At 47.6% G+C, this 12022-nt stretch overlaps 1 protein-coding gene across 1 annotated transcript; it reads left to right on the forward strand.

Annotated features, from left to right (window-relative positions):
- The first annotated feature begins 635 nt into the window (after positions 1 to 635).
- AVPR1A (arginine vasopressin receptor 1A) lies at positions 636 to 6122 on the forward strand. Its single transcript, XM_052790706.1, has 2 exons — positions 636 to 1669; positions 3595 to 6122. The coding sequence occupies exons 1-2, from the start codon at positions 664 to 666 to the stop codon at positions 3876 to 3878; spliced, it is 1290 nt and encodes a 429-aa protein (XP_052646666.1). The 5' UTR covers positions 636 to 663; the 3' UTR covers positions 3879 to 6122.
- Positions 6123 to 12022: the final 5900 nt, after the last annotated feature.

A 12022-nucleotide genomic window follows, 5' to 3' on the forward strand; every position in this document is an offset into this window, starting at 1 on the left:
CCCCCTCAGAGCCAGTCCCGCACTTCTCACCCACCAGCCCCTTTGCTTTCGGCCGAGGCGGACCTGGGGGCGTGCGGACAGACCCCGCCAGACCCCCAGCCACTCCGCCTGGCTTACGGCAACGCTTTTATTCTCATTTCCACTGTTAAGTCCCGCTTTCATCGGCAGCTCTCCGGGCGCGGCGTTCCGGCGGCAGCACCTCCTCCCGCTGCCCCTCCTCGCTTACCGCCCCCCCCCCCCCCGCTTACCGCCCCCCCCCTCCCCCCCGCGCCGGGCTCGGCGGAGGCAGGGAAGGGGAGGCGAACCCCGTCCCCCCGTCCCCCCGTGCCCCCGTGCCCCCCTCGGAGCAGCATTCTGTGGGGCGGAGCGGCCCCGCTCCCCCGGCGGGGCGCTGCCCTCCGGGGCCGCGGCGGGACGAGCCTCCCCGCGCCGGCGGGGGCGGCCGGGGGAAGGCGGGGGCTGGCGTCAGGCGCTGGGCAGCCACTGGCACGGACGCTCCCCCCGCGCCTCGCCTCGCCTCGCCTCCCGCGGCGGGGGATAAAGGCGCCCGGCCCGGCGCTCCGCGCCGCCGGAGCCGGGAGTCGGCGGGCGGCGGCGGCCGAGCGGGCGGGCGGGGGCCGGGCCGGGCCGGGCCGGGCCGGGCCCCGCCGCGCAGCCCCCTCCATGCGCCTCGCCGGCGGCGCCGGCTCCCCCCGGGCGGCCCCCTCGGCCGGGAACGGCAGCCTGTGGCGGGCGGCGGAGCCCGGCGGCGGCGGTGGCGGCGGCAGCCCCAGCCCCGAGGCGTGGTCGGGGTCGCCCAACGGCAGCCTGGGCGGCTGGGACCCCTTCGGGCGGGACGAGGAGCTGGCGAAGCTGGAGATCGCCGTGCTGGCCGTCACCTTCGCCGTGGCGGTGGTGGGCAACGGCAGCGTGCTGCTGGCCCTGCGGCGCACGCCCCGCAAGGCGTCCCGCATGCACCTCTTCATCCGCCACCTCAGCCTGGCCGATCTGGTGGTGGCCTTCTTCCAGGTGCTGCCCCAGCTCTGCTGGGAGGTGACCCATCGCTTCCACGGCCCCGACGGGCTCTGCCGCGTCGTCAAGCACCTGCAGGTCTTCGGCATGTTCGCCTCGGCGTACATGCTGGTGGCCATGACGGCCGACCGCTACATCGCCGTCTGCCACCCGCTCAAGACACTGCAGCAGCCCACCAAGCGCTCCTACGGGATGATCGCGGCGGCCTGGGCGCTCAGCCTGCTGCTCAGCACCCCGCAGTACTTCATCTTCTCCCTCAGCGAGGTGGAGCGCGGCTCGCAGGTCTACGACTGCTGGGCCCACTTCATCATGCCCTGGGGGCCCCGCGCCTACGTCACCTGGATCACCGCCGGCATCTTTGTCGCGCCCGTCCTCATCCTCGTCACCTGCTACGGCTTCATCTGCTACCACATCTGGCGCAACGTCAGGGGCAAGACGCGCCCAGGGGAGCCGGTGGGCGGCGGGCAGCGGGCGGGCGGCGGCCCGCGGCGGGGGCTGCTGCTCGCCCCCTGCGTCAGCAGCGTCAAGACCATCTCCCGCGCCAAGATCCGCACCGTCAAGATGACCTTCGTCATCGTCTCGGCCTACGTCGTCTGCTGGGCGCCCTTCTTCACCATCCAGATGTGGTCCGTCTGGGACCAGCGCTTCCCCTGGGTCGGTAGGTGACGGGGCGGCCCCGGCGGGCACCGGGGAGGGCTCGCCTTCCTCGGGGTGGTCCCCCGGCCGCGCCGGCTCGCCTTCCCCGGGGCGCTGCGGGGCCGCGGACAGCTCTGCCGGGGCGCTGCGGGCTCCTCGGCCGAGCCCGGGGGCGACGGGGCGCGGACGCCGAGAGCGGGACCGGGGCGCGCCCTCCCGGCGCCCTCGGGCCGAACGGGCCCCTCGCCCCCCCCCCATCACCGCCACCCCCGCGCCGTTCCCCGGGCGATAGCGGCTAAAGGCCCTCCGCCCCGCAGGCGCCTTTGTGCGGCGAGGCGGGCGAGCCCCCGGGGCCGCCCCGCCGGCTCCCCTCCCGCCCTCGGACGGGGCGGCCCCGGGGAGCTGCGGCGGCGGCGCCGGGCTCGGTCTGCCCCGGGGCAGGCGGAGCGGGGCGGGGGGCGCAGAGGGGCGCCGGGGGGGGGGGGGGGGAGGGGAGCCGCTGGCGGCCGCTGGGGCCCGGCGAGGAGCCGCCGCCGCCGCCGCGCTCCCGTCCGGAGTGGAGTGAGCGGAGGGGAACCGACGGGCGGGCGGCCGCGCTTGGACCCGGCGGCGTTTTCCGCCGTTTGAAGCTGCCGGTTAATAAAACTTGGGAAACGTGTGGCGTTGTTACGAAGCGCAGACACGCGTGTGTCTCGAGTAATGACACGAGCAGGGAGCTTGCTGAGCCTTCTTTCCTGTACCTGCCTCGCATGTGCATCCCCTGCTGCCTGGTAGTGGGGCTGAGCACACCCCGAATCCCTCCTCTCCATAGGGCGGTCGCCTCTGAGTAGCCCCTCTAGTCAACGATCGGTTCTCATGAAACAGGGGCAACTGAGTATTTTGGAGGTGCCTGTCCCGCTGTTCAGTCTGGCTGAAAACAATTGGTGAGTTTGAAGGCTCTTAGGTAGGGAGTGGCAGGCAACGTAGTAACATATACCCTGTTTCCTCATAATGAGAAAGCAACAGATCAAAATGTTGGAATTCATGATTTCTTGACTTTTTTTAATGCCCCCAAAGTATCACTTACTGTAGTGAGAGCACTGATTGCCCCTAATACGGAACTAAAGTTGAGCTTAAAATGCAGGTCCCTACAGGGAAATAGAGGCTCGCAGTAGGCAAATAGATTTTTTTTTTAAATTTTTATTTTTTTTTTTACTTCAAAAGAAATGCAAACCTAATTGAACAGATGGGTATTTGGTTTGAAGAGATTCTTTACATCTATGGAACTGCGTAACACAGCGATTATGCTTCTTTGGAGATTCAATATTTGCAAGGCAAGGTCACTAATAATTGATTAGACTACATATGTATTTAGAATATTTGATAATTTAACTCGTTATTGAAGGTGGAAGACCGTAACCGTTTCATGGCATAGTCCTAACTTCCATTTTTCCCTTAAGTAAAATTTGTTCAATCTCTGAAATCCAGATTTGATTCACAAGCCAGTAGTTACTTGAACATTCAATACACTTCAGCATGCAAATGTCTACAGCAAAATTCAGTATTATTGAAAGCAGTGGGAAATCAGTGGGAATTTTGCCAATGCCTCCCAGGGTAACCAATTTTTAAAACAAAAGTCTGTTCATTAGTTAAAGCATGAGCTTATCAACACATCAATAAACATCAGTGGAAACGGACTAAAGCTTTATTTTGGATGGATTGCCCCATAACTTCTTCTGTCACAGCTTTTTGAAGTCTGTTCGGGCAAATTCCTGTTGACTTCAATGGCAGCCTTGCATAAATAAGAACTTTCCTCATTATGTCCTCATTATTCATTTCAAATGCTGCTGCTCAACTTTTAGAACTAGAATTATTCAGGAAAATAAATCCAACAGTTAGTGAAGCAGTTGACTGAATGGTGCAAATGTTCTTTTGATGATTAAACCGCTTTCTTCCCCCCCTCCCCAGATTCCGAAAACACTGCGACTACCGTCACGGCTCTGTTGGCCAGTCTGAACAGCTGTTGTAACCCATGGATCTACATGTTCTTCAGCGGGCACCTCCTGCAAGACTGCATACAGAGCTTCCCTTGCTGCCAAAAAATCAAGCAAACGCTGAGTAAAGAAGATTCAAACAGCAACAGCAGGCGACAGACTTCTTTTACCAACAACAGAAGCCCAACCCACAGCCTGAACACCTGGAGAGAGTCGCCCCGCTCCAAATCGACCAGCTTCATCCCCATTCCAACCTGAGACAGGTGCCGGGGCAGGCAGGGCTTGTAGCCCTGTTGACAGCGCTTGGGAAGGTTACTGTATAGCACTTTTCGCTGGTGAGAGGCGCCAGCCGTGCTAACAAGGAAGGACTGAGATGGCCATAAGGCAGAATGTGCCGCATTGCTCGAGAAGCTATTCTGCAGCATGTAAATTATTTTCCGAAAGGTATTTAGGACTTGAGCAACTGATCAGGAAGGTGTGACAACAATAAAGCAATTATTTTTCTAAATAGAATTTACTATTTAATTTTTGTTGTTGTTTCTAAAATACTAAGTGCATTGTTTGCTTGTTGTTCGAAGCAGTAAAAATAGTGCAGTTGGCCTGTGTCGAGGTAGCTCCGCTCTCTAGTGTTAATGCCTAAAACTTCTCATGATTGTCCGATGAAGTCACAGGGAAAGAAGATGATGCGAGCAAGATCACAATTTTAGTCTTAAACACAAAAAGAAAAGAGTTGGGAGAATGTCCTAACTGTCCAGGTAAGGAACATGGTTAGACAGGCTCTGAGTTATTGGGAGTTTCATTGATCATACTGCTTTGTCTTGTAAAGGTCTAGCAATTCTCAGTTAATGAAATTTAACAGCCCCTGTGGAGGCAAGTCCTTCAGTGCTGTCAACGTCTGTGTGTGTATGGTGGGGTTTCATTTTTAGGGTGACATTTCCTCTTCCCTTCACATTAATGGAAGTTATACGGCATATTTTTTGCGTTGTTGCACCTACTTTGATTTGTTTCAACTAATTTTAAATAATACATTGATAAATAAGTATGATAAGCTGTGACTAGCTCAGCACTGTTACAAACAGATACACTAAGAAAACTCATCCTGACTACCAGAACCACTTGCTTTATGGGTAAGAATTGCATCTTTTCTTTTTTCTTCACTAAGATAGCTAGGATAAAGCCACATTTGGTTGTCGAGCAAATAGCCCCATAAATTCGGGAGAATGTGGCCGTTTGGTAAGAGCTGAAGAATCAGTATATTCCACAACACAGACTTGAGAATCGAACTTACAAGTCTTCTGGGAACTTATAAAAATTGTCAATGTTGTTGTTTTGGGATTTTTTTTTTTGGCAGATCATGACAATATAGCTTTTGAAATTGGCAGTAAACTGCAATAAAAAGTCATCACAACACATTTACTAATTATAAAGCATTCAAGGTATGCTTGTTCTCACTACAATGCATGCCAAGTCAAGTGTAGTTCCTACAGCTTGTAAATAATCCTGTTATGTCTTTCCGTGGAGTCTGTCTTTTGCCTGGAGATTGGGTTATGAAGCTCCTTGAATAAGTTTTGCTGTCGTTTTAAAGTCCTGAGGATTTCTCTGAGAAGTACAGCTACCTGTCTGCTCCGTTTTCCTGAGCTCTCCTGGTCCTGAAGTCCAGGCATTCTCCTGGCACCGTGCAGGACCTCTGATGCAATCCCAGCTGGCTCGCTAGAGCAGTGGGACACATGCACGTCTGCGTAACATCCATGTTTGTGTTTGCAAGGAGGAACCTCAGCAGCAGGTTTCTCTCTTTCCCACCAAAACCAGACAAACAAGATTGCTTTTCTAATTGCTTGAGCAGAGAAAAAATTGGGCCACAACTGTGGCTTTCACTGAGGATGGTGCTGGCCACATGCCTGTCGCAATAATGGTAGCAGAAATTAATAGAGCTAGATGCAGGATAAGATCATATTCAACCTGTTGTCCACTCCAGAAGCTCACAGACATGTCACTGACTATTCCAGGCAAAGACTAAGGAAGATTATAGCTCAAAAAAAATAGTATTTAGGTTTTCTTGTCGCTAAAGAAAATCTTAGCTCTTCTCTCTACATTCCTTGTTATAATTTTCTGTTCTTCAGGAGAGCAATCTGGTCTAATGTGGTGGTGGTGTTCAAAACACTAGAACCCAAAGGACAACACGGTGGAATGGCTTATGTTTAACAGACTATCTTTTTGACCACCTTTAGTACACAGATGTGACTACAGCTCTCACCAGTTCTGGGTGAAGGTTTGTGAACCTGAAGTTATATTTTAGTCCAAAAAAATGTGTGCAGTGGCATTGGGTGTGTGTGTATTTGTGCACATTGTATGTACTGCGTATATTTCGCAAGTAGGTAATTCAGTTACTGCAATTACGAATGATTCTAGTTAAGTACACTATCCTTTGCCTAGTTTTCTATTTGTGTTACTTTCTTTGTACACAAAATATATATTAAAAAGCAATTAGCTGTACTAACAGAATTTTCTTGTTTGCAGAATTGAATTATTTTTCTGTTACACTTTATATTCAAAAGGGGGAGACGACAAGAAGACAAATGTAGAATAATGTTGCTAATAGGACTAAGCTGGGTAATGACCACTATATAAAAAAAAGTAAACAGACTCAAAATTATAATTTTTCCTTTCTTCCAAATATGTTACAAAATCTAGGCTTACACTTGGGGCTGTCAGCATAAATATACCCTGTGAGCATTCTACAGTTTCTGTAATTAAATTGACAGCACTGTTTAGCAGTATTTGGATTCCAGGCATTTTTTTGTAAATACTGAGTTTTGTTTTTTCACAAAATTGTGACATTGGAAGATACAGCCCATTTTTTCTAATTCATTTGTGGAGATGCAGGTTTTTTTAACAGCTGCTTTGGGTTATCATGAGGGCACACAAATACAGAAGGAAGCAAGAAATTGTGAAACCGTTGCATGTTTAAAACATGGAAACATGCTCTAATAAACCTGTATATTCGATGAGAAGCATTTTGTTTCTTTCACTTGATTAGATTTTGCAGGGCCAGAAACATATTTGGTGACGCTCCGTACGTTTTACAAAATGTAAAATTTCTTCATTAATTTTAATGAGTTGTTTCCATGAAAAGCTTTAAGGAGTGAACAAAACTAAAATGTTTTTCTATTACATATAGTACATGAAGGACAAGTGCAAAGAAGGAACGTGCAGTCGGCTTTCCACTATATGCTGCTAGTATTGTTAAAACATGTAACATAGCACTTATTCATGTACTTGAGGGGTTATTTTGATATTTTTGTTTTAATTTGGGGGAACAAAATACTTAGCTTCTGATGGAAAACACGATTGAATGGATGAGCCTTCACTCTGTTGTTTGTGCTGGTGTTACTGGAATTGCAGCATTTTAAAGACAATTAGATGACCAAAGTGGAGCACATGAGATGATACAGAAGATGGAAAGGATTTTGTTCTTTTAAATAAGAAACCTACGTTGCCAAAAAGCTTTTTTTTTTTTCATTCATTTCTTTTTAAATCTGTAGGTAAACATATTGTTGGGTCAGAAAAAACGAAGGGTTTTTTTTCTGTATTACCACATCAAGAGCAAAGTTTACAAGAAGGCACAAGTTCATGTGTGCCCAATCCTGCAAAGACAAAGGTTTTGTCTGCAGCAAATCTTATGGCCAGTTCCAAACTGTCCAGATTGAAGGACCTTATTAGAGTGCATGCATGCTCTTTTCCAACTCGCGCATATGGAAACCAGGGCAGAAGAAGGAAAGCAGTTGCAGAGCTGGGTGTCGTCCCAGGGCACGTACCAGTGACCCAGCTTTGGGAAATGAACCCAGGTCTTACAGCAGAGCTATTGCTGAAATACAGAGTTACTTGCTGCGTAGGGGAAGCTCTTGCAGAGTTGTCCTAGACTGAGTTCCCCACCTACAGAAAGGATTAACTAAATGCAATGTCCTCTTCTAAAAAGTGTCTGCATGAGTCTTAGTTGTACAGTCCCTTCTGTACTGGATGGAAAGAAGTCCCTTCTATACATGGAAGACTGGGGAGGCAGAAAGGAGTTAGTGGGCTTAAACACTAGTTTGGAGCTTTAGTTACTGTTACAAGATAGTTTTCTGTGTTTTTCTTTAGGAATGGGCTTTACTGGAAAATGTAGCACTTGCTACTTGGGTAAAGGAATTCCAGGGTATATAAATTAACAGGTTTCAAGGTCCAGGAAGAGATCACAGCTGCTCCACCGGCAACAGTCCTGGATGGTTCAGGTAACAGTCCCTCACACAAAAGTATGTCCAGCTAGTTTTGAAAAAGGCAGAGAACTGTTGAAGGTAATGTAAGTCATGCAGGATGGTTTGTGCAGGTATGTAAAAAGCAAGCAAACAACAATCATGACTAGTCCCTGCTGAGCTTCATTAGAGCCAGCCAGCATGGGTCTGCTTCTCCCAGGATTAGTCCTGCAGAAAGTCCTGGACCGGTACTGTGTTAATGGATTAATACTGTATCTCTGTTTTGGTACAACTGCTCAGTAATTTGCCATGTCTTAGTATAACCTTGCTTGGACTAACAATTTACATGCCAATTAGCCTTAGGTCTTCATAAGGACATTTTTAGCTGAATTCCTGACACAGTCCATTGGGTTACTCAATTTCTGAAAAGTAAGGCTGTGAGGCAGCATCAGGAGCACAAAGCTCTCTTCCCTGCTCTCCAGTGAGGAGACCGGCAAGTCTAGTTCCAGGTGGACCAAGATGTTGTTGGGTACAGATGGACTTTCTTCTAATCAGAGAAGAATCTTTTGCACATTTCCAGTATTTTGCACATTTCCAACCCATTGCCCATTTCCAGTATTTTTTTTAAGGGGGGTGGGTGGGAGGGGAGGATTAGGGATGTTGCACTTTCTCAGTGCTCTGCAAGCAAAGGTTGGTTTTCAGAAAAAAATTGTCAGGATCAGTGGAAGGACATCTACAAATTTCCCACCTCTTCATTGGCTGAGGTTTTTTTCCTTTTACTGATGAAGTAAATGCAAGAGTGCCTTCCCTTCCGTTTCATGCCAAAATAAGTCATTCCCAGGAACAGTTTTGAACCACTGTGGTTCATTAAGGGTTTCTGTAAGGTGCTAACACTATTAACGATTGCATAAGCAGGAATTAAGGTCTAATGCTCTCTGATTGCAGAAATAAGGACTATAATTTCATGACTGTCTGTTGTTAAATTGATTGTGCTCCTACTCTGCACTAGGACAAAGTGCTATTGAAATCACAGTCGTCCTTCCATGGCAGTATTTTATACACTTAGGACTATAACTTTTTATTTTTCCTGCTCAAATGTGGTAGGCCTGTGAGACCTGCTTAACCAGATTTATGAGCTTTACTTCTGCCACTGGTCAAAAAATACAGCCTTACTAGAACTGAAAAAAAAGAACCCCCATGATTTAGATCCCATTTTGAGTTATGAATGGCTTGTTAGGACATGTTTCTTCTGTGTTGTCCCATTTGACATGAATCATTCCAGGCTGTGGCCCTTGAACCAAGGAGTTTTCAGTCTAACTCAGGAAAAAAAAAACCAAAACCAGTCGCTGAGCCTTAGAACCAGGTTAGGAAAGGTTACTCCTGCAGGGCATGAATATCCTTGGCAATGACATCAGATGGACAAAAGTTTACCACAAAAGCTGTCCTGCCATTGCTGTTCTTCTTTGTGTTCACCTGTCTCATTCCGCTCCAGCCCAGCTGGCAGGCACAGGTAGGGAGCTACTGCTGCCCCATGTTCACTCTTGTCTATTCCTTCTTACAAAGGCTCAGGCACTGGCAGGACCCTGAGCGGTCTGGATTGTATCTCCAAGTGACAGTGGCCGCATATACAGTACCGGTCAAGATAATTTACTGGTGCCTGAGTTATCCATCTGTGTAGGGTACATTACCTGCACAGGGTAATGATGTTTATCTTCCTCTGTAAGTTCTTATAGGACACATGGATAAGAAGTGCTATGTACGAGTTCAATATTCTTTTTCAAGCAAAGCACTGGCAATGCAGGCTGTAGATGGCCCACCAGCTTTTACACCTTTGAAGCAAAACATGACAAAACTGGCATTACAAACTTCTTGGCTCTCCAGGGCATGAAGCCCATTCTGGAAGATAAGGAATAGGTAATCAGAGACTGGCACAGTGGCTGTCCCAGCCTCTTCCACCACTACTGCTGTGATTGCTCCTGCCATAGTCCCGCCTGTCCCTGGTAATGATGACTGCAGCAAGAATGAGGACAGGGACCACAGGAGCAGCAGAAGACAGGGTTGTCATTAAAACACATTCATTTTAAACTCCTTTTGGAGAGAGGAATGTGGATACTATCAAATAAAAAAGACACAGTGAATATCGGGAGAGAGATGAAGTGGTGACTCAGAGAGCAAATAAAACATGTCTTAGCCCAAAGATGTTTTGAGAGTATCAAGATGCTTTCCATTTTGCAATTGTAAGATATGCTTTATGTATCTAGAAAAGGAACCCCTTGTCTCCTGGAACTGTAACTACATGAAGCTCCTTACAAATCCAGTAAGTATTTCTGCTGAGATGGCTAGCTACAAGGCTATATCTAAAAAAGGACAACGATTTCCTCAAGTTAAGCAGTCAACATGTGACTTGTAGGGTCTTGGCCTCCACAATACAGACATGTCCTGTGGGAAATGTGGGCAGCCACAGAGCTTTCAGGGAGGAGAAAGGAAGAAGCCTAAATACCGATCCCCTTTTTGGAAAGAGGTGACAAAGTCAGGATAAATGTCATAATAGACGCCTAAATCTTCAAGCTAAAGGCAACAGTCTTCCTGGTATTTTAGAAAGCTTTTGGTTGAAGGTGTTGTGGAGGTGAGGAGCCATGGATGAAGAACCCGAAGGATTAGGAGGCATTTAACATTACAGCACTGTTATCAAAAGGAGAAACTTGCTTAGGCACTGCTCAAATGTTTTTCTAAGTAAGAATAGTAACTGTACAAAACAGTGGCAAAAGTAATAAAAAACTGGATAGCAAATGCTCTCTCCTGGCTCACTGTAAAGCAGGCACACTTCTGCAAACTGGGGTAGGCACAGATAAATGCATCCTCTGAAATACTGCAGGGGTTGGTCACCTCAGAGGAAACTACCGATAACAATTTACTCTGTTGTTGGCTGAGATCAGAAAAACAAGGAAATCAAATCATCAGACTAATTTGCCATGCACTTAATCTGAGTAATTCTCTTCCAGAGATGGAGCAAACATTATTAATTAGCCACCATAATATTTTCTAAACGTGACATTTCAGTGTTTCCATGGGAGCAAAGGAAGTCTTCCAGGTGTTACACAAAACACTAGAGCTAAGCATTGAGTTCAGTAAGACACTTGGGCATTTGTGTGGATTTCTGGAGTCCCATTATCTCCAGTACTCCAAACACTGTGAGGGCAGTCAGGGCAATAAAGAAATATATGCAGTAAATGATAAACAAAAGTAAAAGATACATTTGTGTGTATGTACATAATCTCATTTCCCAAACAAAATTGTACTTGTCTTTTTCAAAAGAAATGAGGAGGGATTTAGTTATGTATCTCTGATAACCTAGTTCACCACGAAGCTGATATTCAGAGGCTCAAGAATCCTGAGTTCTGTTATATGGTTACAGATGCTCTTTATTAAATTGATAGGTTTGAAGCTTATCAGTTAGCAACATGTTATTAAATTGAATAGAAGCTGGGAAAATGAGGCAAGAGCTCTGCCTTTGTTCTCTTTTTTGGTTTGTTTTGCATCTAGTATTGCAATTCCCCTGAAAAGCTATATTTTAAATATGCTGTACTGGAGATGAGATGATCCAAAATGCCTGCTCCTCTGTCTCACAGAGATCATGGTGTGAGGCATAGTGTGATTAGACAACAGATTCTCATTTCTTCCCAAATTTTTGACCCAAGTGCCTCAATATAGGCAATCAAAGCTGGAGGACACAACGGTGGAATTCATCTGTGTGAAGGTACCTACAGTGCAGGTGTAGGTAACCTAAGCAAGAGTGATTATTTTTGTAGCCAAGGCAGAGCTAGTTTTTGGAGTCCAGAGAGTCATCATATAGAGGATGCCAACATCTGATCAGAAGAATGCTGCCCTTATCTCCATTGATATATGGACCAGAAGACTATTTATTCATTGACTGTAATGGCAGGTAGACAACTAGCTCTAATTGGTACACCTGTACTGCAGATAGATGTCTACAGGTGCTATTGGTTTTATTGTCAGATCTCAGTAGACACTTCCACGTTACTAGTTCAGGATTTTACTTTATTTTGGGGCAACTACAAAATGTTACCATCTGACAGCATCATATTAATTTGAATGGAGCTGATGATGCTGTCCCAAGAGCTAACAAAGGGTGGCTCATATTGCAAAGGTTCT

The sequence above is a fragment of the Harpia harpyja genome, chromosome 6, assembly GCF_026419915.1.
Source record: "Harpia harpyja isolate bHarHar1 chromosome 6, bHarHar1 primary haplotype, whole genome shotgun sequence".
Classification (NCBI taxonomy): Eukaryota; Metazoa; Chordata; class Aves; order Accipitriformes; family Accipitridae; genus Harpia; species Harpia harpyja.